Below are 27,839 nucleotides of genomic sequence, written 5' to 3'. Positions count from 1 at the left end.
ATTCCGTGGATATCGACAAAATAAAGGACTCACAGGTACTCGACAGGGTAGGTCTAAAGTTCGAGCAGGAGCCTAAGTTAAACCCAAGACTGCTTATCCGGGGGATACCGTGCGGCATGACAGGGGACGAACTTAAATCGGAGATCATTGCCTTAAATTTGAGAGGAGTTGACACGACGGAGGTAAAAATTATTTATGTTTTTCCCTCCAAAGAGAATCGCGCTAGCACCAGCTGTGTCATTGAGGTTCCACCGAATATCCGCACACTGTTATTAAAAGATAAACAGATATTTGTAAATTACAATGCGTGCAGTGTTTCTGATTACGTAAAAGTGCTGCAATGTTTTAAATGCTTGGCTTTCGGTCACTTCGCTAGGCATTGCAGATTTACATCACTATGTGGACATTGTGCCGGCAGCTACGAAACCAAAGACTGCACGACGAACAATGAGGCTCCAAGATGTGGGAACTGTGCACGGTGGGGAAAGCGTGGGGATGAGTCGCACTCTGCCTTGGACGGAAGGATGTGCCCAATTCTGCGTCGGAGAATAGCGGACAGAATTTTGCGTATTAATTACGGGTGATGGTTTCCGGTGAATATATCCGCATTTGTCACGTGAATTGCCAGTCGCTGTTTGCACATCTTGATGAGTTCAGAGCACATTTCGTTGACTCGGAATATCACATAATTTGTATGTCTGAAACCTGGCTTAAACCAACCATTCCAGATCGCATGGTTTCTCTGCAGGGATACAACGTGTTTAGACGGGATAGAATTGGCAAAACTGGTGGAGGAGTAGCCTTTTACCTCAGAGGAAATGCCCATGCCAGGATATTAAGACAATCCGAGGAAAATTACTGTCGCAAACCAGAATATTTGATGGCTGAAATTTCTATGGACGGGAACTCCAAGATTCTACTGGCCGTAGTATACAGGCCACCGCACTGCGGCTACATTGAAGAATTCTTCAATGCTTTTTCTGAGTTATCGGCACTGTACAGGCACACTGTCGTTTTTGGAGATTTTAACGCGGACCTCAATACGCGAACTTTCGACGCGGAGCAGATCCGTTCATTGGTGGATGCGATGCATTTCCATCTTGTACCATACGAGCCCACACATCACACGCGCACATCTTTTACGTGGTTAGATTTATGCATAATCGACGACCATGACAAATTAGTTGCGCATGGTCAGCAGGAGGCGTGTTATTTGTCTGCCCACGATCTGGTCGACATTACGTACAAAGTGAAAGTCGAGCGTTTTCAACGGCGTCACATTATAGCTAGAGATTTTCGCTCTTTTAATTCGGAAACTTTCTGGAACGAATTGGCGGAATACGACTGGAGCTCCGTATTCATCGCGGAAGACATAGACAGCAAGATAAGAATTCTAAATGACTACCTTTTAAAATGCTTCGATAAGCATGCACCACAACGCAATGTCTATCCCAGGCACCTGCCCGCTCCTTGGCTGACCAACGATATTAAGAGCAAAATGAAGGAGAGGAATATAGCTAGGAGGAAGTGGAAACGATGCAAAAATGACACGAACTACGACAACTACAAACACCTACGTAATCAGGTTCAATCGCTAGTACGTAAGGCTAAATGTAATTATTACCAAGATGCCTTTCAAGATCTAAGGGAACCTAATATTATTTGGATCAGGCTCAAACATCTAGGATTAATCAAAAACAAATCCTCAGAAATGAAATTGCTCTTTTCCACAGAAGAACTGGTGGACTTTTTCACCTACAGTACGGCAGGAACAAACAGGGACGCGCAAAATACCACAGCTTTCTACTTGGGTGAGGAAACATATGATGACTCCAAGTTCTATCTAGGCAACATTGAACCCGGGGAAGTGCTCAAGGCGATCACGCGAATCAAGTCGGACGCAGTCGGTGCGGATGGACTGTCAATGAAACTCATTTCAAGGGCCTTGCCTTGTATTCTTTCTACAATCACGCATGTATTCAACTTTAGTCTTACTCATGGAGTCTATCCTATCTTGTGGAAAAGTGCCATAATACAGCCCCTGCCAAAGGTTAAAAGTCCATCGGAATTAAAGGATTACAGGCCAATCTCCATTTTGTGTACTGTCTCCAAGGCTCTCGAACACATTGTGGCCGAGCAGATTAAGGTCTATCTGGACGACCATGACTTACTGGATCCCCATCAATCAGCCTATAGAAAGGACCACTCTACGCAAACCGCGCTGATAAGAATTCTTGACGACGTGAGACAGGCCGCAGACGCTAGAAAAGTCACCATCGTAATCTTCTTCGATTTTTCCAAAGCTTTCGACAGCGTGGATCATTATGTATTGATTGAAAAGCTAAGGAACCTCGGCTTTTCATGTTCGGCACTGCGCTGGCTGTGCTCCTATCTCTGCGATCGAAGGCAGGTGGTTCGTGACCCCGTCTCGCGTGCGACGTCGACAGAGAGGACAACTACTGCTGGAGTCCCCCAAGGCTCCGTACTTGGACCCTTATTATTTATTCTATATCTGTGTGGTTTTAGCAAAGTTTTGAGACACTGTAAATACAATTTCTACGCTGACGACCTGTGCATTTATTTGCATACGGAGCTGAAGTACCTGGCTGAGGCTGTGCAAAAAGCGAATCAGGACATTTCCAACATAGTAGCCTGGGCGACGGAAAATCGGCTATCTCTCAATCCAAGTAAGACCACGGCAATGATCATGGGCACAGTCCGTTACCTCAACGGTCTTCCATTAGATGATCTGCCTCATATCGTAGTGGATGACACCATAATACCGTATAAAGAGTCGGTTGTATACCTGGGGGTGACCATCTTAAATACACTTTCTTGGAAAGAACAGGTATCAAAAACTGTTACCAGAGTGAACGCCTCGGTACACCAGCTCAAGTTGTGCAAGCATCTTATGCCGCCTCTGTTACGCGCAAGGTTAATTTGCACCCTGATCATGCCTCTTTTTGATTACTGTTGCGCAACATTCACTGACATCACAAGGGAACATAATACGCGTTTGCAACGGGCCTTGAACACCTGTGTTAGATTCGTCTGTCAGGCTAAACGGGACGAACATATCACGCCTTATTTCGAAGAGCTCAAGTGGCTAAAGGTACACCAGAGACGATTATATTTTGTCGGTAACTTAACATACACCATCCTTCATTCTAAGAAACCCTCATCATTGTACCAGGCTTTTACTTACAAAGGCGATAAGGCAGTGCGCGATACAAGATCTCACCCGAGGTCGTTGTCCCTCCCTCAATGTAGAACGAAACTATATAAAAAATCGTTTATTAGTTTTGCGGCCGAACTATGGAATGGCTTACCACTAGACTTGCGTAATGCCTCCACGAAGGGGATTTTCAAGTGTGACTTATTTAAATATTTACTAAACACACATCCACAAAGTCAACAATAGCGATACTCCTATTTTGTTATTTTCTTTTTCTCTATTTTTTTTCTATACATATCCCTCCCTCCCTCCCTCCCACCCTCTCTCTCTCTCTCTCTCTCTCTCTCTCTCTCTCTCTCTCTCTCTCTCTCTCTCTCTCTCTCTCTCTCTCTCTCTCTCTCTCTCTCTCTCTCTCTTCAACATGACACAAGTGTGTTTGTGCGTTTACCAATAAAATTCTGGTTGGTCTTGACCTGGGACAAATCATATTCTTTTTTTTAAGCCTTTATCACTAAAAAACGTGGTTTTTTACGGTTTTTTGAGGTTATCTTTGAAATCCTCTGGGCGACCCCTGTTTTTTATTGCAGATTCGTGTTCAGCGGGTCAAAATACATAGGAGTAATGTGGTCTCAACCTCAGAGCAATATACTTTCTTTTTTTTTGTGGGCCTGTGTTATTGAGAAAAAATGAAAAGCCGCTACAATAATTAGTCAGAAGATATAATGAAATTGAAAATACTTGTTCTTTGGTATCAAAAAATAATTATAATTGTAGTAACAATAAACTATATATTTGTGCAAAAGTTTGCATAATAATGGACCACTATCTGATGATGTCCATGGTGTTCGATCACAATATTTGCAATTGTCAAGTAAACAATTCAAAATAAATTGTAAGAGAGACAGTGATAATTGTGTTTTTTTTTTAAAGTAGTTTATGTATTTTGATTCTTAATATAGTCGAAAACAACAATGGTGATGTTTATTTAATAGGCAAAAAGTTTAAATATGTGCAATACTTATATGAATTACCTTGCAAATCTGACGAGCTCAGTATTAACGTAATGACAATGAATAATGACAATATATATTCATATCCGATTACAGGCTTAAAGTGTAAAGCGTGGAAAATTTCTTATGGGAATGATCCCAAAATGTTTGCAATATTTCCTCTAATTCATGGAAAATAAATAGTTTCATGCATAACAATATTTCTTACAATTGCTTACAATTTCTTACAATAAAAGACGGTATACGTTGAATAGCCAAAGTATTTATTGGCATATGAGCCTGGATTCCAATAAGAAATTTATGGTTGTGGAATTCTCTGATGGGCTACAAATAGTACCTACACAATGGCTGAACTTTGCTGAACAAACATGTATTTGGCCTAGCCATTTCAAAACGCAACTTCGAATTAATAAGGCTATTATAACAAGAAAAATGCCTAAAGAATAACATAATTGGAAAGAGTTACCTGTAAAAAGAATGTTTAGAAGCGCAGGTAAATGACTTAAAAATTAAAAAATATAAATATATTTATATTTTGTTCATTATACACTTCTCACAAAAATTAAAGAAACGCTAAATTTATCTTTAAAAATAGGCAAAATTCAAGCAGCTGTAACTTTGTTAAAAATGAACAAAATTTAAATTTAAAAAAATGATTTTAAAGCTTGAAATCTCTACTTTTGAAAGGTTACTATTATTTTTTAGTTTCCGTGAGTTTGATAATTTTTACATATAGAAAACTACGAGCTAGACAAAATAGGAAATTTTTCTCTCAAATCGACCCCAAGCTATCAATCAAGCCTATTTAGAACTTGATCCGTTCACTCGTTATCGAGATCTCAACATCTTGAGTACTCGCAAATCGTCGCATCGCGTAAAAGAGTCACGGTCGGTCTCGCTCCGCGTGTACTTGGCGCGAGACACTACCGTGTCTCTTGATATCGCTTGTACAAATACTTATAATAAACATTTGCAGTATAACAGACAGTCACTATTAGGAGGTAAATGTATTCAGATATAATGTATAAAATATGTTATTTAATTAGTGTTGACTGCCAGAAATTACAAATTTACTCCAATATTAATTACTTTTGTTTAAATTTCCATAATTATATTACTATTACTATTAAACTAAGTAACCACCGTATAAAAGGTGATGTCAATAATAGGTAGGTATACTAAGAATCTAGAATTAAGGTTTTTATGTAAATAATTATAAAATTCCTAACAGTACTAAATTACGAATTTGTATATGATATAAGTTTAGATTTGTGTAGCTTCTCAAAATAAACAAGCAATATTTGTATCAAACATACGTCAAAAGTATGTTCAAATGTGAAGTTAAGAAAAGTTGTATAATCAACCAGACCTTCCAATAAATACAGATCACTTTATTTATGATGTTATTAGCTATTAATTTAGTTCATTTCATTCGTACAAACTCATAATGAACCACATTTGCCAAATAATTACAGCACAGAAGGCAATCAAAAGATAAAAATGCCAGAGTATAATGTTCAAAGAAAAGAAAGTTATCAGTGTTGGTCAATATCCGAAAATAGTGCAGATCCTAAGCATGTTGTAGATATAGTATCACGTGTATAAATTTCCTATTTATTGCATTTATTTGTCTTTATGTCATTTCATCAATGACATGTATAACAGTACATGCCACAGAAGATGGGTTAACTTTAAAACTCACCATGATATACCAATGTAGCACTGTCAGTAAGCATAAATAACTCACCTTTCAGATAATGTTATATTCCATATCTAAACAGATAAAATTAGCCATATACAGGGTGTCCCTGAATGTTTGGTACTTTTCTCATATTTAGATAGAGCGAGCCAAACTGAGTCGAAAAGTCATGTACCATTTTGCAATTTTCGCAATAGTTGTTGAGTTATTAATGATTAAAAATCGCCGTATTGGCCCGGCCCACCGCCAAATTCAAGCGCGCGGCGAGATGCGGCCGCCCCGCGGTCGGCGCGCGGGCAGTTGTTTACTACAAGCGGCGATGATTACGCACGAGCGGCGCGTAACGCGCCGGACCCCCGTCCTGAGCGATGATAGTTTCTCGCCTTTTTTAAATAGAAATAAAATTTTCTAACATAGAAAAATTTTTTGTGCGTACGTATGTACATACGTGTGTACATGCATACACAGGAAAATATCAATTGTACTGCTCAAAAAAGCGATTACTCAATTTACTTTTTTTCTTTTAGTAAGTAACGGTTGTCTTTAAGAAAGAATAGTCTTAAAATGTACAAATTTTAGAAAGAGTTTTTATCATGTACTCGAAAGAAGAATTTATACTCCTTCAAAGAACATAATAAAATTTTATCAAAAAAAAGTCAAAATAATAAATAAAGTAATATGAGGACCCTCGAGATTAAAATAAAAGAAGTCAAGGCTATGAGACAAGATCGTCAAGTCTTCTCGCAGAAAGTATTCATTATGTACATGGCTCTGTATTCCACGTTTTTCAGACCGAATGGTGAGTTTCCTAAGGGATCTTTTTAATATCTCAACATTAATTGAACAAATTTACAGATATGGATCAATTGGTCTATGTTTCTGATACTTTGAATCAGTAAACTCACCATACGGTACGGAGAACGTGTAACTTAACTTCTGAAACTACCGCTGAAGATGGCTCAAAGCTGAGCCGAAACGTACGGATCGATGTAATGTATCAAAACGACGAATAAATCAGTTATTTCTTATATTACGCACTGTGATCTGCGTCTAACCCTCATAGCCTTGACTTCTCCTATCAAAATAATTAGCAAATTGAATTTTTGTTTTAATTTTATATTTTTAACTGAAGAACTGAATAATTAGAATTTAGAATATTATTTATTTTAAGTAATATTATCAAGAAAACATTTTTTGTAAAGATCATCGTTACTTAAAAGAAGAGAAAACTGAGTAATTGGTTTTCTTAGCACTAGAATGATATTTTTTGCGTGTGCGTATACGGCACGCCATTTTACTATTTAATACCATCATAAAAATTCTACCAAATTAAATTGATACTCAAAGAAAAGAAATTATTTTTATGTCTAAACATACTTATAATTCATCGAATTATTATTAAGCTATAATTGAAAACGCAGAATTACAATTATGTCTAGACAAAATATTAATTCTGAATTTATTTTACGTTATGACATAAAAAATTTTCGGGAATTAAAATTATGTAATAATCCCTATAATCATAATTGTAATTCCCGAATTTTACTTATGTACGCAATTTTAATACTTGAATTTCTATTATGTACACAATTGTAATTCTGGAATTACTTTTTTTCTTTTGGTAAGTAACGGGGTTCGTTAAGAAAGAATATTTTCTTGATAATAATCTTAAAATGTATTCATCACAAATTTTAGAAAAAGTCTTTATCATGTACTGGAAAAAAGAATTTATACTCCTTCAAAGAACATTATAAAATTTTATCAAAGAAAAGTCAAAATAATAAGCAAATCGAATTTTTGTTTTAATTTTATATTCTTAATTGAAAAGTTAAACAATTAGAATTCAGAATATTATTTGTGTGGCGGTCAACAGACCACACACAAATTTATCGCGCCTGCGGAACAGCAACCAGTTGTACACGCAAAGCCGAGCCAGCGGAACGGCAACCGGTTGTACGCGCGCCGAACGCGCGACGAGCACGTGCCATCCGCATGGCCCTAACACCGAGACGTAAAAGCATAACAAGGGCTTTCACCACCAGGCGGCTGAACTTTCTCGCGTTTAAAGTTCAGCAAGGACCTGTATATAAAGGCCAGCAGCAAAGGCATCATCGAGCAATTCTACCTCAGTGACCCTCCTGCATGGAAACCACCGAACAAGAGCTCTGCTTTTGGATAACCCGTGATACTGCGCCGACGGAATACGCGGCCATCTACTTCACGCACATCGCTGCCGCCGAAACAGCCCGAGCAGCCTCAGGACATCAGACCGAGGATACGGATCTCGATCACCGAGCCTCCTACACGCCGCCCGGTACACCTCCGGCTTGGAGGAAGCCCGGCCCGTGGGGACCGCGCCAGCCGCTACACCGGACGCGAACTTCACCGTGTCTCTCGTGGAGTGAGCGCCCACCGCCGTAAGTCGGAACCAATCGGCCCTCTTCAGGGCCACATAATACTTGTACATAGATACACTGTACATAGTAGTAATAGGAATAAACACTGTATATACCAGATATCACGACTCTCGTCAATCACGGCACCACACACTGCGCCTCCTTCCTCAGCGAACGAACACGGCAAGCGAGCCGATAGAATAGTGACTATACGACGCCATAACTGGTGACCTCGACGTTGGAAAAAGGAAGGAGCAACCATGCCAACGAAAGGACAGGGCTCAACGATAATCGACGAGGAGAAGGAAGAGACACAAGCCATACTGGCGGCGAGACGAAATCTAAGACTTCCTCCCTTCTGGCCGGAAGAGCCCGAACTCTGGTTCGCCCAATTAGAAGGCCAGTTCGCACTTTGCGACATAAAAGAGGACGAAGCGAAGTACGCATACGTCCTATCACGGATCGAGCCGAAACAGGCTAGGGAAGTCAAAGACGTCATCACGCGCCCCCCCCCCCCCAGTCACAATAAATACGAGGCGATCAAGAAGGCACTCATCCAGAGACTCACCGACTCGCAAGAGCAACGGATCAGACAGCTGCTCGAGCACGAAGAGCTAGGAGACCGGAAACCGTCACAATTTTTGCGACATCTGGCAACACTAGCAGGAAGCACAGTTTCGAGAGAGCTATTACGGACACTCTGGTTAGGACGACTCCCTCCACAAACACAAGCTATCCTGGCAACACGATCGGAGGACAAGCTGGAATTAATAGCAGACCAAGCAGATAAAATACACGAGGTCAATAACAAGGCTCTCGTCTTAGCAACCTTCACACAGAAGCCTAAGGAGGACGACCCAGAAGAGACACGGGTAGACGCATTAAGCAAGCAGGTAGCGGCACTCACCCTACAAGTCTCAAAGATGGTCAAATCAATCCAAAAAGACCGAGCAAGGAACCGAAGCCGGTCAAGAGGTCGCCGATATGACAACCGCCAGCGAAGCAGAACCCCACACAAAGAGGGAATATGCCGATATCATTGACGTATCGGGGCGGAAGCACAGAGATGTACAAAGCCCTGCACGTACAAAGCGGAAAACAAAGAGGGCAGTCAGTAATGGCGGCAGATGCCGGCAACCCTAAATCCAGCCGCCTATATGTGACGGACTGCAACACAAGGAGAAAGTATCTCATCGATACAGGATCAGACGTCAGCGTATTCCCACTCGCCAATACAAGGAGCAAAAGGAAAGCTGAGTCTTACCAGCTGTTCGCGGCAAACGGATCCGTCATAAATACATACGGATTTGTCACACTACAACCGGATTTTGGGCTAAGAAGAGCATACCCATGGCGTTTTATTGTCGCGGAGGTGACCCAGCCAATCATCGGATCAGACTTCTTAGCACATTATCACTTACTTCCAGACGTAAAGATTAAGAAGCTGATCGACGGGCAAACAGGACTCTCATCCCCGGGAACCACCGGCGACAACTCAGATACGTCAATAAAAACAATCAGGAAAGAAACGGAGTATAACGATATCCTGGCGGAGTTTCCAGACATCGTGAACCCTAATACGAAGACCAAGGTGGGAGAATACGGAACGACTCACCACATCAAAACGACAAAAGGTCCACCCGAGGCATGCCGCCCACGCCGATTAGCACCAGATAAGCTATTAGCCGCAAAGACGGAGTTCGAGCTCCTAATGCAAGAATGAATAATAAGGTTATCCAAAAGTCTATGGTCTTCATCGTTTCACATGGTGCTCAAGGGCAACGGGGCATGGCGACCCTGCGGAGACTACCGCAGAGTAAACGCACGAACACCCCCGGACAAGTACCCAGTACCACGCATAGAGGATTTCTCACAAGCACTCCATGGAAAACAGATCTTTAGCACATTAGATCTCGTGCGGGCCTACCACCAAATACCCATGAACGAAGAAGACATACCGAAGACGGCAATCACCACGCCATTCGGACTGTATGAGTATCTATTCATGCCTTTCGGACTCAGCAACGCGACACAGACATTCCAAAGGTTCATAGACGAGATACTACGAGGCTTAGACTTCTGCTATGCATATAGACGACATCCTCATAGCATCCAACTCAGAGGAAGAACATCGAGACCATCTCAGGCAACTGTTCGAAAGACTACAGCAGTACGGAATCAAGATCAACCCAGCAAAATGCGTATTGGGAAAGAAGGAAGTAAAATTCCTGGGATACAAAGTATCAGCTGAAGGCACAACCTTACTACCAGAGAAGGTGGATGCCATAAGGAACTTCCCAAGGCCGCAGACAATGAAAGAGCTACGCCAATTCCTAGGAACGATAAACTTTTATCGTCGGTTTATACCAGGAGCAGCTAGGGACCAAGCCCTACTGAACGAGATGCTGAAGGACCCAAGATTAAAGGCAAGACAGCAGTCTCATGGACCGCAGAAACGGAAGAAGCCTTCGTGAGCTGTAAGAACAGCCTTTCGAGAGCAACAGTGCTAGCACATCCCGACCCAAAAGCAGAATTCGCAGTCACAACGGACGCCTCCGACATAGCAATCGGGGCAGTCATACAGCAGAAAATAAACAAGGGTTGGCAACCACTGGCTTTCCTGAGCAAGAAACTGAGCAAAGCACAAAAGAAGTACAGCCCATACGATCGAGAACTCCTGGCCATATATACAGCAATCAAGCACTACAGGCACATGCTAGAAGGAAGAAAATTTACGGTATACACGGACCACAAGCCGATAACACACGCATTGGCACAGGATCAACTACGTAGCTCACCTCGACAAGCAAGACACCTAGAATTCATAGCTCAATTCACAACGGACATACGACATGTGTCCGGGAAGGACAACATCGTAGCCGACGCACTATCACGAATAGAAGCAATACAGAAAGCAGTCGAGCTAGAAGCCCTAGTCCAAGCACACGAAGAAGACCAAGAATTAAAAGAGATAAAGGAAACTGACAGCTCGCTGCGACTAAAGAAGATTGCCATCCCAGGAAGCAAAACAACTATAATCTGTGACACATCTACGCCAACAGCTCGACCATACGTGACCAAACCATATAGAAAGCAAGTTTTTCAATCCTTGCATGGTCTGGCACATCCAGGAGTGAAGGCAACCAACCAAGATGATAACAGAGAGATACGTTGTACGGGTTGAGCCCGATTCCGGCGGATAATGTTCCTATCGAACGGTCGCCACTCGGCTTGACCTTTGACTACCGAGAAGGTAAGTTCGCATCAACGCCCCGATTCCTAACAAGACGCTAATATTATTTCTTTCTTTCAGATCGATGTCCCTGATGGATCACCGTTGCTGCTACCCGTCTCCAGATCCTCGCCTATTCGCATACTGGATAATGGTAAGTATCGCTAATAACTTAGCCACTAACTCCTTTTCTCTGTTTCAGATTGGCATCCAGGATGGATCGCCGTTGCTGCTACCCGTCTCCGGATCCTCGCATTACCGCATACCGGATGAAGGTAAGTCTCGATAATTTATTTTAATTATACACTAATACTCTTCTTCTGTTTCAGGTTCTCGCCCAGGATGGATCGTCGCTGCTGCTGAACGTCTCCGGATCCTCGCTTCATATCGCATACCGGATTGCCGCTGGACAACGAAGGATCATCGCCAAAGGACAAGGTAAGTAGAAGGTAAGTATAATTAATTTTATAATTAATCTTGAGACTTTGTTTCAGAATTAATTACTCTTTAATTGTAGATCATCATTTCAACGCTACAGGCCGTTTCACATTTATCATAAAGGTGCTTCACAATGATGGTATTGCGCCTCGGTGTGGATCGCGCTTTTTCGGTAAAAGTTGCGTAATCAGTTAATTTGCGTGTCTCGGCTTATCAGTTTCGTCGATACAATGCTTATCTTGAAGATAATTAATTTCGTCAGAGTGCTCGATGCCTCGTGACTCTCACTCCAAGATCACGCGATACATGCGTGATTATCACTCTATCATCCAATGTTCGTGCGCACAATTAACGCGGGAGTATCCGGTTGTTTTATACAAAGAATAACGCTGTCCGTACAATATTCCGTATCCGCGTAACCCAATGTTCGCGGTTGTCATATACTCGATATGCACTTCCGATTGTTAACAATGTATCCGAATTTCAACTCGACGTTTTCGGCTAACACTCGATTGCATTTGGCAACTCGGTGCCCCTCGCTATTGTCAAACGAGTTATTTTACGCGATAGTACGCGGGAGTTCCCGGTTGTTAAGTATAACTCGTATGCCCCGTATAGAGTGTGATACGTCCGTTCGCTACGGCTATACCCGAGAGACTCTCTCAGGGACTGCAAACTCTTATGGAAGAATAATGACCAGCGTTAGTGGCGCTCTCTGCGATGGGACCCCCGGAAAATAGGAACTACGTTGATATTACCTACCGCCATGTCGGTAACGTCACGCAATAGAAAAGCATAGAAGAGCACAGCGCGGGGACTCTCTAACTCCTTAACGACAGTTTCGTTTGAACGACGTTGCGCAGTTTTTTTCCATATAATATACCTGTGCAACGACATTATAACAATAATGACACTTACCACGTTTACGCGAGCGTTACTTCTATAGTAACTTACGATATATCACTCGTTTACGCGGAGTAAATTATCGCAAGTTACTACAAAATTCAGTTTACGCGAAGAAAAATCCCGTTTACGCGAAGGAATTATCGTAAGTTACTACAAAAGTAACGCTCGCGTAAACGTAGTAACTGTCGTTAAGAGTTACAGAATGAATGCGACAAGTGCACACGTACAATTTTGGCAAGAAGCAGTACAAAAACTTCGTAAAATGGAATACGTTGAACAAGAAAGTCACAGGCCTTTACGAAGAAATAAACCAAAATGTCTAAAAAATTGGATATGGACGATCCAAGGCAGTATATCTATTTGTGGAAAACATTACAACAGTGTGGATTACCAGCACTGAATTTAAAATATATTAATCAGGACATCGTGGAAAATTTTTTCAGCCGAGTTAGAGACCACGGTCATAGGAATAACAATCCTTCGCCGCATCAATTCAGTGCATCTTTTAAAACGCTACTATGCACAAATTTGACCTCTAAGAAATCCCTATCTTCCAATTGTGAGGAGAGTGACGAAGGTACATCATTAGCCTTATTAAAAATGTTTCACGCTGGTGACCTAACGTCTCTAAACGAAGAAGACAATACAGACGTGGAATATTCTGAACCTGCGATACCAGAAACAACGAGCACTGAAATATACGTGGATGCGCAAAAAAATTTTGAGAAATATAATAAGAAATACAGTAGCAATGGAATGTTTTGAATGCGCAGAATGTGTAAAAAGTGACAGGATTTTGGAAGAAATTAAGAAGAAAGTAGAACTTGCAGAAATAGAATTTCCCTACATTTGCTATACATGCAGAATAAAGAAAAAACTAATACAAATCTTTCACGAAGATAAATCTATTATGAAGACGATACATTGTCCCACTCTGCAGCAGGCCTTAGAGGAAATAGCACAAGAATTTATAATTAAATAATGCACAATTATTAATAATATTTTAAACGGAAGGGCAGAAATGCAAGAGGAAACAAATTTTATGTTCAACGAAGCAAGAAGAATGAGCAATAAATTTAATAAAAAGATTAAATAGAAAATCTGATGTGGAATATGAAGACGACATTTTCGTAAGTATCTTTCTCTATGAGATAAACTTTGCACTGCTAACACTGTATATGTACTAATATTCATTGTCATTTATTTTGCAGACCGATAAATTATGGGCTAAATCTCCTGGGAGCATTTACTGCAAAAGATTTATAGTGAATTCGGACGTTTGTACTAGTGCACACTAAAGCTTGTTTATAATATCTGTTCTTATATTAAAGGTCGCTTAAATACATGTTTAAAAACTTTTTAGCCAATAAAACATACTGTATGGATGCTGTACAGATCATTTTACTGGCTAAGAAGTATTTCAAAAAGTATTTAAGATGATCTGTAAATATAAGAATTAACAAACAATAAGAACAAGCCTTAGTGCACAGCAGGGTTGCAAAGAATTAATTACTTTTTAAATTAATTTCCGTCTTTAGTTGACAATTGATATCAAATAATGTAATTAAAAACTATTTAATTAAAATTGAATTAAGCGGAATTAATCGAAAGCCGTTTAATTGACGATTGATATGAGCGAATTCAATCGAAGATCATTCAATTAACGATTAATTTAAGCAGAATTAATCGAAGATCGTTCGATTGACGATTGATTTAAGCGGAGTTAATCGAAAGCCGTTTAATTGACGATTGATATGAGCGAATTCAATCGAAGATCATTCAATTAACGATTAATTTAAGCAGAATTAATCGAAGATCGTTCGATTGACGATTGATTTAAGCGGAGTTAATCGAAAGCCGTTTAATTGACGACTGATATGAGCGAATTCAATCGAAGGTCATTCAATTAACGATTAATTTAAGCAGAATTAATCGAAAATCGTTCGATTGACGATTGATTTAAGCGGAGTTAATCGAAAGCCGTTTAATTGACGATTGATATGAGCGAATTCAATCGAAGGTCATTCAATTAACGATTAATTTAAGCAGAATTAATCGAAAATCGTTCGATTGACGATTGATTTAAGCGGAGTTAATCCAAAGCCGTTTAATTGACGATTAATGTGAGCGCATTTAATCGAAAAGATTTCAATTAACAACTGATTTGTGTGAATTTAAGAATATTTTTCTCCGTTGGTTCTGGCAACTTTCTCACATGTAATGTAACAACCATTTTAAAAACTCGTGCGTTATGGCCTTATAAACTTTAAACTATCATGTTACTGTAAAAATATTTCTCAATTTTCTATAATTTTGTGCTTAAAATAATAACATAAAATAATAACAAAAATAGTAACATAAATTATAAATGTTTATGTAATTTTTAGGTTGCACTTTTGAGATTATTATAAGAAATTTTAGTTAAATATCTCATTATATTTTTTAAGAGTGGATTATATCGCTCTATCTTCTGAATTTTAAAACAAAAACATAAATTATTTAATGAAAATAAAGTGACGGCAATTTATTTGCTCTAATAAAAGGAAAAGGCTTAGTATCATTATATGATTGAATGGCGACGATTTCTTTGTTACCTATAATAACAAAAAATAATATTTTTTTACATTACATTATAAAAGAATATGAGCATTATAATGATTGTATAAATATAACTATTTTTATACTACAATAATAAATAAATAATTAGTGTGTTTTATTGTATCATATTATTTATTGAAACTTGTTCTTTACATTTTGTACTTAATTGTATCTTTTCTTCATATTTGCAGCGGCAAGCACTCGTTTCTCAAAAGAATCATCTGACAATCTGTTATATTTAGCGATATTCATCATAGTCGCATATGAGAACAGCCTCTCAACTGGTGCTGATGAAGGTATGCACGTATTATATTTAATAAACAATTGTTTCACCTGTGGGAATTGATTTAAAATATCTAAGGTCATAATAGGATTATTCAGAAATCGCAAAATTTCTAATGTATTATCTCCTTGGCATGTAAAAATTTGTGATCTTCTATTGGCCCTCTGAGTAGTATTTTCACCAAAATCAAAGAAATCGTCTAATTCCATTGGTTCTTCTGGAATTTCATTATTTTCAGAGTCACTAAATGCCGTACTGATCAGTTGTTGCACTTTCATTATTTTATCATCACTCAAGCAAGCTAACCATCGATCTTTAAATTGTGGATGTGTAATCGCAGCAAGAGCAGCAGCTTCTCCTTGACCACGAATTTCAAAAAAGTCATTAAATCTATCAATTAATTTTAGCTGCATTCCTTCCACTAACTTCTTACAATATATTAGATTATTATCTCTGAGAATTGCAGTCCACTTGTTCTTTATACTTAATAGCAGTGGTAATAAGCAACCATAATAACAGGTTGTCTCGGCTTGAGCCTTATCAATCCCCAAAGCCAGAGGTTTCATACATGTCAAATAATCTCTTATGTATCGAAAATGATGCTCCCTGATATCGACTTCAAAATTTACATATTGCTGTATATCAGTCAATTTGTCTTCCAATGAAATTATTTGCTTGAGACAGTCATACAAGGAGTTCCATCTTGTTACAACAGGGCGTTTTAAGGCACACTTTAAATATTTTTTCAAAGTTTCACGATTTTTAGGCGATCTCAATTTTTTCCAAAGCTTTTCACATGCTCCGATGGCCTCTTCGTGCAAACGTTTCAGCCTTGAATCATCTTTTATTATCTTCATAGCATCACTAGAGGCTATGAGATGTAACGTGTGACTTGCACATCTCAGATGTCGAGGTAAAATAATATCAATTTCGTCGCTTGTCTCACTGATATTATCAATGTTATCGTAATTGTTATCATCATCGTCAACATCATCATCATTACAATCATCATTTTCATTGTTAATCTCATTATTAACCTCGTCTGTCTCACTAATATATTCATCATCATTCATTCCTGCAGAGTCACTCGTTTCCCTTTCTTCCAACTCGTCGACATTATTCGCGCTCAAGCTTTCAATTTCCAAAATAAAGCTATTGGTTAAGCCAAATATTTTGAACGCCTTGATAAAATTAGATCCATTATCAGTTACTGTCGCTACTATTTTTTCATTATTTAATCCATATAACGCATGTATTCTGGCTAGTTCAGTGGCAATGACTTCAGCTGTGTGAGTACCTTCTATTCTTTTACAAGCTAGAGCAGCAGATTTTCTTTTCAATGTTTTCTCACATAACTGTAAGAAATAATAACGTTTAATACAGTAGGAACAAGTTTCTAATTTTGGTGTAAAGTCAAAATTATTTACCCAATGAGCCGTAACACCAATAATTCTGCGATCGGGCGCAGTCCATACATCCGCTGTAGTGCAAACATATTTGACATTTTTCAAATAATTCTTGAGAATTTTTATCTGCTGATTGTAAATAATGTCGATTTTTTTTTTCAAAGTGTTCTGATTTAGATGTTTTAAAGGTTTGTCTCCATGCTTTATTTGGAAACCTGTAATGTAAATGCATTATTTTAAAGCCTTCAAATATACGCGCACGCACAAATACGCACATATATGCACACATTAATGATGGAAAAAAATTCACACTTACTATCGAATATTTGTCGAAAAGCTGGAAGCACAACGGTACTGAACGGTGACATACTCTCCAGTATATAACGAGCGACATTCTCTTCGAACAGCTCCTGGGAGAAAGCGCAGGTTGTTCTTCGAATGATATTAGGTTTTTCCATTCTATGTCGTTTAGCGTCTTTGTAAATATTATATTCCGAATATAAATCAAGATGTTTTCTCTTTAAAAATATAAAAAACTATAAAATTAATTAACTATATTGTTTTCAAAAGTATAAAAAAGTTAGAAGAACATACTTTCAAATGCGACGCATAATTTGAAGAGATTTTTAAACTTCCTTTAATACATTGTTTCGGTACGCAATAAACGCATGTGGCATACACTGAGGATCCATCTTCAGATGATTTTTCGAAATCCACTTTAAAAAATTTGCCATCTAAATAAGGTGTCTTATTGCATTCCGCCCGTAAATCGATTTGCTGTGTAGTTTCTGCCTGATTAGTGGTTGTTCCATGATTATTAATTTGTTCTTTGCTAATATAAACGTGAAAATATTGATTAGTTACGTATTTATTAATTACGTATATCTGTCATTTGTTATTAATCCTCAAATGGGCGCGTGGGGTGTATTTTACACCCCAGGCTTTCCTTTTTCTTAGATTTTACATAGAAACAAAGTTTTTTCAATGCTGCCCTTTTCTTAATCCTTTTCCTAACCTATTAAAATCGGTAGCGCTCGTGATTTTTATTTAGTATTGTCTATAGGCGCCGTCAATGTCGCGGCTGGGGTGTAGTTTACCTGTTACATCCCACGCTCCCTTTTAAGTTTCTTTTCACGCGCTTACTGGAGGGTTAAAGAATAGCCACATTCTTGCTGAGCAAGGGTAATCAAGCGTGGCTTTTTTTAGTTTATCTAGAAATTACGAATAAATTCCAAATAACAAATGTACTTACATTTGTGTTACGCTGTTTTGTATTGACATTTTTGGATATTTGAGAAATTTTCTAACTTGAAGCACTTATTCCGTGAAAATCAGTATAAGAATGGTCGCGTCTTTTCACTCGCGCTCTTTAATTCATACTGCGGCAGGTTCGTAGACGTCGCGCGAATCAAAGGACGCGACAGGTTGCCGGTTGTAAACAAATGCGAGACATACGTCCTGCAACACCCACGCCGTTGTATGTCTCGCATTTGTTTACAACCGGCAACCTGTCGCGTCCTTTGATTCGCGCGACGTCTACGAACCTGCCGCAGTATGAATTAAAGAGCGCGAGTGAAAAGACGCGACCATTCTTATACTGATTTTCACGGAATAAGTGCTTCAAGTTAGAAAATTTCTCAAATATCCAAAAATGTCAATACAAAACAGCGTAACACAAATGTAAGTACATTTGTTATTTGGAATTTATTCGTAATTTCTAGATAAACTAAAAAAAGCCACGCTTGATTACCCTTGCTCAGCAAGAATGTGGCTATTCTTTAACCCTCCAGTAAGCGCGTGAAAAGAAACTTAAAAGGGAGCGTGGGATGTAACAGGTAAACTACACCCCAGCCGCGACATTGACGGCGCCTATAGACAATACTAAATAAAAATCACGAGCGCTACCGATTTTAATAGGTTAGGAAAAGGATTAAGAAAAGGGCAGCATTGAAAAAACTTTGTTTCTATGTAAAATCTAAGAAAAAGGAAAGCCTGGGGTGTAAAATACACCCCACGCGCCCATTTGAGGATTAATAACAAATGACAGATATACGTAATTAATAAATACGTAACTAATCAATATTTTCACGTTTATATTAGCAAAGAACAAATTAATAATCATGGAACAACCACTAATCAGGCAGAAACTACACAGCAAATCGATTTACGGGCGGAATGCAATAAGACACCTTATTTAGATGGCAAATTTTTTAAAGTGGATTTCGAAAAATCATCTGAAGATGGATCCTCAGTGTATGCCACATGCGTTTATTGCGTACCGAAACAATGTATTAAAGGAAGTTTAAAAATCTCTTCAAATTATGCGTCGCATTTGAAAGTATGTTCTTCTAACTTTTTTATACTTTTGAAAACAATATAGTTAATTAATTTTATAGTTTTTTATATTTTTAAAGAGAAAACATCTTGATTTATATTCGGAATATAATATTTACAAAGACGCTAAACGACATAGAATGGAAAAACCTAATATCATTCGAAGAACAACCTGCGCTTTCTCCCAGGAGCTGTTCGAAGAGAATGTCGCTCGTTGTATACTGGAGAGTATGTCACCGTTCAGTACCGTTGTGCTTCCAGCTTTTCGACAAATATTCGATAGTAAGTGTGAATTTTTTTCCATCATTAATGTGTGCATATATGTGCGTATTTGTGCGTGCGCGTATATTTGAAGGCTTTAAAATAATGCATTTACATTACAGGTTTCCAAATAAAGCATGGAGACAAACCTTTAAAACATCTAAATCAGAACACTTTGAAAAAAAAAATCGACATTATTTACAATCAGCAGATAAAAATTCTCAAGAATTATTTGAAAAATGTCAAATATGTTTGCACTACAGCGGATGTATGGACTGCGCCCGATCGCAGAATTATTGGTGTTACGGCTCATTGGGTAAATAATTTTGACTTTACACCAAAATTAGAAACTTGTTCCTACTGTATTAAACGTTATTATTTCTTACAGTTATGTGAGAAAACATTGAAAAGAAAATCTGCTGCTCTAGCTTGTAAAAGAATAGAAGGTACTCACACAGCTGAAGTCATTGCCACTGAACTAGCCAGAATACATGCGTTATATGGATTAAATAATGAAAAAATAGTAGCGACAGTAACTGATAATGGATCTAATTTTATCAAGGCGTTCAAAATATTTGGCTTAACCAATAGCTTTATTTTGGAAATTGAAAGCTTGAGCGCGAATAATGTCGACGAGTTGGAAGAAAGGGAAACGAGTGACTCTGCAGGAATGAATGATGATGAATATATTAGTGAGACAGACGAGGTTAATAATGAGATTAACAATGAAAATGATGATTGTAATGATGATGATGTTGACGATGATGATAACAATTACGATAACATTGATAATAGCAGTGAGACAAGCGACGAAATTGATATTATTTTACCTCGACATCTGAGATGTGCAAGTCACACGTTACATCTCATAGCCTCTAGTGATGCTATGAAGATAATAAAAGATGATTCAAGGCTGAAACGTTTGCACGAAGAGGCCATCGGAGCATGTGAAAAGCTTTGGAAAAAATTGAGATCGCCTAAAAATCGTGAAACTTTGAAAAAATATTTAAAGTGTGCCTTAAAACGCCCTGTTGTAACAAGATGGAACTCCTTGTATGACTGTCTCAAGCAAATAATTTCATTGGAAGACAAATTGACTGATATACAGCAATATGTAAATTTTGAAGTCGATATCAGGGAGCATCATTTTCGATACATAAGAGATTATTTGACATGTATGAAACCTCTGGCTTTGGGGATTGATAAGGCTCAAGCCGAGACAACCTGTTATTATGGTTGCTTATTACCACTGCTATTAAGTATAAAGAACAAGTGGACTGCAATTCTCAGAGATAATAATCTAATATATTGTAAGAAGTTAGTGGAAGGAATGCAGCTAAAATTAATTGATAGATTTAATGACTTTTTTGAAATTCGTGGTCAAGGAGAAGCTGCTGCTCTTGCTGCGATTACACATCCACAATTTAAAGATCGATGGTTAGCTTGCTTGAGTGATGATAAAATAATGAAAGTGCAACAACTGATCAGTACGGCATTTAGTGACTCTGAAAATAATGAAATTCCAGAAGAACCAATGGAATTAGACGATTTCTTTGATTTTGGTGAAAATACTACTCAGAGGGCCAATAGAAGATCACAAATTTTTACATGCCAAGGAGATAATACATTAGAAATTTTGCGATTTCTGAATAATCCTATTATGACCTTAGATATTTTAAATCAATTCCCACAGGTGAAACAATTGTTTATTAAATATAATACGTGCATACCTTCATCAGCACCAGTTGAGAGGCTGTTCTCATATGCGACTATGATGAATATCGCTAAATATAACAGATTGTCAGATGATTCTTTTGAGAAACGAGTGCTTGCCGCTGCAAATATGAAGAAAAGATACAATTAAGTACAAAATGTAAAGAACAAGTTTCAATAAATAATATGATACAATAAAACACACTAATTATTTATTTATTATTGTAGTATAAAAATAGTTATATTTATACAATCATTATAATGCTCATATTCTTTTATAATGTAATGTAAAAAAATATTATTTTTTGTTATTATAGGTAACAAAGAAATCGTCGCCATTCAATCATATAATGATACTAAGCCTTTTCCTTTTATTAGAGCAAATAAATTGCCGTCACTTTATTTTCATTAAATAATTTATGTTTTTGTTTTAAAATTCAGAAGATAGAGCGATATAATCCACTCTTAAAAAATATAATGAGATATTTAACTAAAATTTCTTATAATAATCTCAAAAGTGCAACCTAAAAATTACATAAACATTTATAATTTATGTTACTATTTTTGTTATTATTTTATGTTATTATTTTAAGCACAAAATTATAGAAAAATTGAGAAATATTTTTACAGTAACATGATAGTTTAAAGTTTATAAGGCCATAACGCACGAGTTTTTAAAATGGTTGTTACATTACATGTGAGAAAGTTGCCAGAACCAACGGAGAAAAATATTCTTAAATTCACACAAATCAGTTGTTAATTGAAATCTTTTCGATTAAATGCGCTCACATTAATCGTCAATTAAACGGCTTTGGATTAACTCCGCTTAAATCAATCGTCAATCGAACGATTTTCGATTAATTCTGCTTAAATTAATCGTTAATTGAATGACCTTCGATTGAATTCGCTCATATCAATCGTCAATTAAACGGCTTTCGATTAACTCCGCTTAAATCAATCGTCAATCGAACGATTTTCGATTAATTCTGCTTAAATTAATCGTTAATTGAATGACCTTCGATTGAATTCGCTCATATCAATCGTCAATTAAACGGCTTTCGATTAACTCCGCTTAAATCAATCGTCAATCGAACGATCTTCGATTAATTCTGCTTAAATTAATCGTTAATTGAATGATCTTCGATTGAATTCGCTCATATCAATCGTCAATTAAACGGCTTTCGATTAATTCCGCTTAATTCAATTTTAATTAAATAGTTTTTAATTATATTTATTTAAAATATTTATTAATTAAGTTGATTGAATTATATTTGTCTAAATTAATTATTTAATTTAAAAATTGTAATTGATTATAATTCAAACCCTGGTGCACAGTCAGTGCGCACTAGTGCAAGCGCCCAAATTCGCTATAATTAATTGGAAATATGGAAATAACACAAAGGGATAGCACTTCGGCACAGCAACCTGCTTTATCCCTTTCGACGGGAACGATGAGAAACGCCCCAGACCGATTTTGAAGCAAGAAACCGCTCACGCTCAGCTGTGATTTTCTACCTCTCCCTTCTTTTTTTTAACTTTTAATTTACGTTTTTTACTTTTAATTTTATGTAAAGTTTATTAGAGAACAGCGGTGTTTTTATGTTTATTTCTAATGGACAATCATTAGGAAACTTTTTTTTGTTTTTAATTATTGACGTTGCTTAAGGAGTTAGTAGTATAACGCTTAATATAATTTTTTTTATTTTGTAGCATTTTATTAGTAAAGGCTACCATGTCTTTTCTTTTGTAACCACGTATAATCGTTGGCAGGTATCTAATTTATAATGATTTAATAGCGATTTAAACGTAATAATGACTCGCTTGCAAGACACATTTGCATGCAAATTTATATTCAAGTGGAATTCAACGATATTTGTATCGATTATGTATTTTTATTATATAAATATACAATATTATTTTTAACCATTGCGCTTTTTTTACCTAAGAATAATCATTTTAAATGTACACGGTATGTGTCGATATGTGCAGTTACACGTTTCAGTTCCTAACGTAGGGTGTCCCGTGTCAGAGGGCGCCACTAACGCTGGTCATGCGAAATACATGGGAGTTTGTAGGCCCTGGACTCTCGAGCAATGGCTCTCGCTTCGCCTCCCCACTATGCCGAGTCGCTCCCACTTCCGAACTTTCTCTTTTCGCCTATTGTACTCGGCACGTATTCCCGGCGCCATCACGCGTAAACAACCTGATTCTCACGCACTCGCCGAATGCCCTACTTCCAGAATATTCGTAACTGCGCACTTCGACTTCGCGATCGTTCTAGAAGGTTCCCGTGGAAACTTCCACGCGCAACGCAGTGCGAGAACCTTCTGCCGCTGGCACCGATGCACCAGGTTTTCACTTTTGGAAAATCTTCGACGCCGTTGACGCCGACCAGTGCGCACCTCCTTGGAGATGCCCCTGATGACGATTCCGGGCGGATTCCCTGTAGGTGATGTCCGGGTAATCTTTTGGTTGTCGGCCGTTGACGCCGACCCCTTGGATGCGTTTCTGGGATGCTTGCAATGCGGATCCTGGCCTTTGTTCCTGGGGAAGATGTTTTTCCCGGGAACTTTGTCTTATGATGACGCCAACCCCCTGGGAGGGTGACCCAGGTCCTTGGGAGAAGGATAATGACCATTGTTCCTGAAGATGTTTTTCCCAGGAACTTGGTCTAACGATGACGCCAACCCCCTCGGAGGGTGTCCCAGGTCCTTGGGAGATGGATAATGACCTTTGTTCCTGGAGAAGATGTTTTTCCCGGGAACTTTGTCCGATGATGACGTGAACCCCCTGAGAGGGTGTCCCAGGTCCTTGGGAAGTGGATAATAACCTTTGTTCCTGAGAAAGGTGTCCGTAACGGGAAATTTCGCTCCGCCGATAATTCCGATATCGTTAATGCGTGTACCAGGTCCGGGGGATGATCCTCCGGCCCTCTGATCCTGGAGATTGTCGCGGTTCACCGCTTACGCACTCTAATAGTCACACCGACCTACGTGCGCGAAACTAAAACTCTTTTTGTCGTGAACCGTCGAAATAAACGTTTTTTATGGTCGGCGGTGTGTCGAAATAATACCTTAAACTACTTTTGGCCACGCGGCCGAACACGCTTTATGACCTAGTCTTATTATCTAAACGGGCCATATGGGCCTTACGCACGTCTTATTTCTAACTAGACTTTATACCTATATAACCGACAGCGAAACCAAAAAGAAAGGAAAACTTTACCTGCGCGGGGCGCTACAAAATGGAACCGAACGAAAACCAAATATCAAAATAATATTTTGCACCGCGCGCCTTGCTGCCTCGGAATTATATATTCTTTGCCCTAGCCGTGGGGTTGCCACGTCTCGTCGTCCTCGTCACTCTCCCCGGATGGGCTCTCAAAATCATCGGAGGGCTGCTCCTCCGGACCTATCGGGAAGTCGTAGCCCACGACGGCGGCTATCTCATCGATGACTGGCGGTGGCGTGGGGCTTAGGATCGGCATGTTAAGTGCCGACATTATCGGAACTGGTGGTAGTGCTGGGAGGGCCACCTCCCGGGTGACGGTGACCGCGTCTGAACTCCCCGCCTGCTCCTCCGGTAGGGTCACCGTCTGGTTTGCCTGAATGATGCGGATTTGAGGAGTACTACCAATAGTACTAATGGGGATCCGAGCCGCGTGGAAGGAAGACCTAGGCACAACACCAGCCGAGCTAGTCTACGGGGAACCTCTCCGACTTCCAGGACAGTTCCTGGAAGAACGAGAGACAGCCGACAAGGCAGACACGGAGGACCTGATCACCAGACTACGACGGACCATGAAACGACTAAGCCCGAAACTTAAGCGCCACGGCCACAACGCCACATTTATCTTCAAGGACATACAAACTACACCAAAAGTCTTCCTGCGACAGGACGCGCCAACCGGAGCTCTACAACCTCCGTATGATGGACCATACGAGATACTCAACAGAGGCGAAAAAACCTTTAAATTACGAGTAAAAGGAAAGACCATCAACGACTCAATAGATCGACTGAAACCAGCATACACGCTAACAGAAGAAGAAGATGAACCCAGAATTCAGCCATCCACGGAAGAACGAGCCAATCAAACCAGGGCAGGCAGAACAACAAAACCTCCCGTCCGGTTCAGCTGCACCTTGCAGCCGATGGCTGGGCGGGGCCCAGTCATCACCGGCATTGAGCCGCCATTGCCGATACCGGTGACTATCTTGTCCAAGATGGCGCGGATGGAGAAGGGGGTGCCAACAGTGGTGCTACGGAAGCACGACTTAACCATGGAGGTACGGCACACCAGACTCTGCATGCGGATCACCACTGAGGAAGAAGACCTTCCCCAAGATGGCGACGACAGCGCAGAGATCATCACCTGCGAGATTACACAAAATTCATAGGTTAAGATCAATGAACCATACCCGTTTCAGGGAGCGCCATATGGCGCAGAGTTTATTTTGTTTTGTTTCTGTTTAAGCGCCATATTGCGCAGAGTTTATTTTGGTTCCGTATAAGCGCCATATTGCGCGTACTGTGTTCAGCCCCATATTGCGCAGATTATTTAGATTATAGGTCACGCATCAATGCGCGCCAATCAGCAGAGACTGATACGCTAGATTGGTAATAAAACCACGTATTGTGATACAAATAAATTTATATTTCCTAACAATATCTCCTTTAATCCCCTCCATTACGCGAGCGAGATTAATACTAAGATAACCGCGGAATAAAGTACAAAAGCGACACTTTAAGGTTACAGACACACTCCTGGGACTCAGAAAAAAGGATTCCCAAGAGTGAAAAACCACTTCTGGATATAGCTTCAGCGCGAGCCAGAGAATAAGATTCCGTGACTAGTTGTGCGATTTAACGCGTAGTTTAGAAGATAAACGCGAAAGTAAAGGGTACTCGACGCGAATCGACTTCGGGAAACCTGGTACACAGGTTAGCGAAATCCCCATATCGATAGAGCACCAGGTTCACGAAGTAGCGAACCCAGCATCTCCTACGAGGACAAACGGTACCAATGGCTTCGAGAAGTCACGCCGAAGTTAACGCGCACATTCCCGTCAACGGCGGACCATAGCCCCGCGAACTAGAGAACGGGAAATCCCACGCGACAACCGAGGGCATTATCGGCTCCGGGCGAGTCCATAGGACACGAATACCGAGGCGCCGCTCACGTAGAGTCATTGCCCACGGAAATAGCGAGTGGTGCGGGATATGCGAACGCAAAGACTGTCGGCACGTTCGATGTCACCGGGGGAACACAAAGATATCAAGGTCGACGTCGTACGACCAACGCCCCAGAAAGTAAGAAACCGGAGGTCTTCCCCTGGAACGAACTCCAGAAATGGGTGTACCAGGTCACAGCGAACAACCCTATAAGGTCGGTGTCGACGTACGACCAACGCCCCGATAAGTAGCGAACCGTGTAAGGTAGACGATGAACAAAGGTAAATTCACGTTCAGGGGAACAAGATGAACACTGCCAACAGATCAGCTACGACGCCAGGCTAACGCCCCGCGAATTAGCGAGGTAGTAAGCGTATCGCGAAAGTGAAAACATAATTGAGATACACGAGACCAGGGGAGAGCGAATCCAAGGTCAAAAGCATCCTCCAAGCCACGCGAAGCTACTTAGCTACTTAACGATCCATCCGATCGACACGAAAATTGAAATGTAAGCACAGCGGCACACGCCCGTCACACCCGTAATGTAAAAACGGCATATTTATGCTATCTAATTTTCCAAAAGGTGAGAGGGTACAGCACGAGCGTGTGGCACTGCGGCAGCGGGGAAAACCCCGCAATAACGTGAGGCCTTCTAAGCTAGCGATGCTTGGAAGACGCCACGTTGCAATAAATTGTTAGAGTTAGTTAACGCGAGCGTAAAATTAATGCTAACGAATACGTATACCCGTAAGACAACAGCGATAGCGACCGGGACACCCAGTATATATGGAAACTTTTCAGAAGAAAGAGAAAGTTATGCAAAAACTTGTTTGCGACGAACGGCGAGCGAACATGCCCGCGAACACAAAGCGCGCACAATAGGAACATGTGATCACACATGGCGAATGCGTGATAGCGAGCGAGAACAACCGCGAGGAAGGGCGAGCAATCGAGGAGTCTCTCGCCAGACATGGTACAGTGCGGACGCGTGTATCTGCCGGTCTGCGAACAAACGAGAATCCCGCGTACGGAGCGAATCCGATTTACCATTAACTACGTTGTTATAACGCGGATTATAAAATAATTTCGCGAACGTAGAAGCAGTGTCGCATAGTGCGGTTACGCGAGCGGAAACTGATTTGTAAAGGAAATAGAGAAATAAATCTTATTTTACCCGAAACGAATCGAGTGACCAGTTATTAAAACTTCCTGCACG

At 39.7% G+C, this 27,839-nt stretch overlaps 5 protein-coding genes across 5 annotated transcripts; 4 read left to right on the top strand and 1 right to left on the bottom strand.

Annotated features, from left to right (window-relative positions):
* The first annotated feature begins 583 nt into the window (after positions 1-583).
* Positions 584-8,063, top strand: LOC139782400 (uncharacterized). Its single transcript, XM_071721424.1, has 3 exons — positions 584-2,406; positions 2,527-3,112; positions 7,953-8,063. Exons 1-3 carry the CDS (start codon positions 584-586, stop codon positions 8,061-8,063), a joined length of 2,520 nt encoding a protein of 839 aa, XP_071577525.1.
* Positions 8,064-8,540: 477 nt separating this feature from the next.
* LOC139782399 (uncharacterized) lies at positions 8,541-9,323 on the top strand. Its single transcript, XM_071721423.1, has one exon. It carries the CDS (start codon positions 8,541-8,543, stop codon positions 9,321-9,323), a length of 783 nt encoding a protein of 260 aa, XP_071577524.1.
* Positions 9,324-9,346: 23 nt separating this feature from the next.
* Positions 9,347-10,003, top strand: LOC139782398 (uncharacterized). The gene has a single exon (XM_071721422.1). The coding sequence runs from the start codon at positions 9,347-9,349 to the stop codon at positions 10,001-10,003; it is 657 nt and encodes a 218-aa protein (XP_071577523.1).
* Positions 10,004-15,616: 5,613 nt separating this feature from the next.
* LOC139782397 (uncharacterized) lies at positions 15,617-17,511 on the bottom strand. Its single transcript, XM_071721420.1, has 3 exons — positions 17,460-17,511; positions 17,165-17,358; positions 15,617-17,092 (listed from the first exon to the last, which is right to left on the bottom strand). The coding sequence occupies exons 1-3, from the start codon at positions 17,509-17,511 to the stop codon at positions 15,617-15,619; spliced, it is 1,722 nt and encodes a 573-aa protein (XP_071577521.1).
* Positions 17,512-19,707: 2,196 nt separating this feature from the next.
* LOC139782396 (uncharacterized) lies at positions 19,708-21,602 on the top strand. Its single transcript, XM_071721419.1, has 3 exons — positions 19,708-19,759; positions 19,861-20,054; positions 20,127-21,602. The coding sequence occupies exons 1-3, from the start codon at positions 19,708-19,710 to the stop codon at positions 21,600-21,602; spliced, it is 1,722 nt and encodes a 573-aa protein (XP_071577520.1).
* Positions 21,603-27,839: the final 6,237 nt, after the last annotated feature.

Source organism: Temnothorax nylanderi, unplaced genomic scaffold (genome assembly GCF_030848795.1).
Source record: "Temnothorax nylanderi isolate EJ_2023f unplaced genomic scaffold, tnyl_v1.0 TNYL_tig0408_pilon, whole genome shotgun sequence".
Taxonomy (NCBI): Eukaryota; Metazoa; Arthropoda; class Insecta; order Hymenoptera; family Formicidae; genus Temnothorax; species Temnothorax nylanderi.
The sequence above is the reverse complement of the archived record's forward strand: the minus strand, read 5'-3'. Positions and strand labels throughout refer to the sequence as shown.

What these genes read in the sequence shown, in the direction of transcription:
- LOC139782398 (XM_071721422.1), top strand. Translation starts at nt 9,347, where the DNA reads ATGTACAAAGCCCTGCACGTACAAAGCGGAAAACAAAGAGGGCAGTCA.
- LOC139782400 (XM_071721424.1), top strand. Translation starts at nt 584, where the DNA reads ATGGTTTCCGGTGAATATATCCGCATTTGTCACGTGAATTGCCAGTCG. An exon ending in TCCTATCTCTGCGATCGAAG is followed by an intron (nt 2,407 to 2,526) that starts GCAGGTGGTTCG and finishes GTGTGGTTTTAG; the next exon opens with CAAAGTTTTGAGACACTGTA. An exon ending in AAGAGCTCAAGTGGCTAAAG is followed by an intron (nt 3,113 to 7,952) that starts GTACACCAGAGA and finishes TCGCGTTTAAAG; the next exon opens with TTCAGCAAGGACCTGTATAT.
- LOC139782396 (XM_071721419.1), top strand. Translation starts at nt 19,708, where the DNA reads ATGTCACCGTTCAGTACCGTTGTGCTTCCAGCTTTTCGACAAATATTC. An exon ending in TTTTCGACAAATATTCGATA is followed by an intron (nt 19,760 to 19,860) that starts GTAAGTGTGAAT and finishes TTTACATTACAG; the next exon opens with GTTTCCAAATAAAGCATGGA. An exon ending in TTGGTGTTACGGCTCATTGG is followed by an intron (nt 20,055 to 20,126) that starts GTAAATAATTTT and finishes TATTTCTTACAG; the next exon opens with TTATGTGAGAAAACATTGAA.
- LOC139782399 (XM_071721423.1), top strand. Translation starts at nt 8,541, where the DNA reads ATGCCAACGAAAGGACAGGGCTCAACGATAATCGACGAGGAGAAGGAA.
- LOC139782397 (XM_071721420.1), bottom strand. Translation starts at nt 17,511, where the DNA reads ATGTCACCGTTCAGTACCGTTGTGCTTCCAGCTTTTCGACAAATATTC. An exon ending in TTTTCGACAAATATTCGATA is followed by an intron (nt 17,359 to 17,459) that starts GTAAGTGTGAAT and finishes TTTACATTACAG; the next exon opens with GTTTCCAAATAAAGCATGGA. An exon ending in TTGGTGTTACGGCTCATTGG is followed by an intron (nt 17,093 to 17,164) that starts GTAAATAATTTT and finishes TATTTCTTACAG; the next exon opens with TTATGTGAGAAAACATTGAA.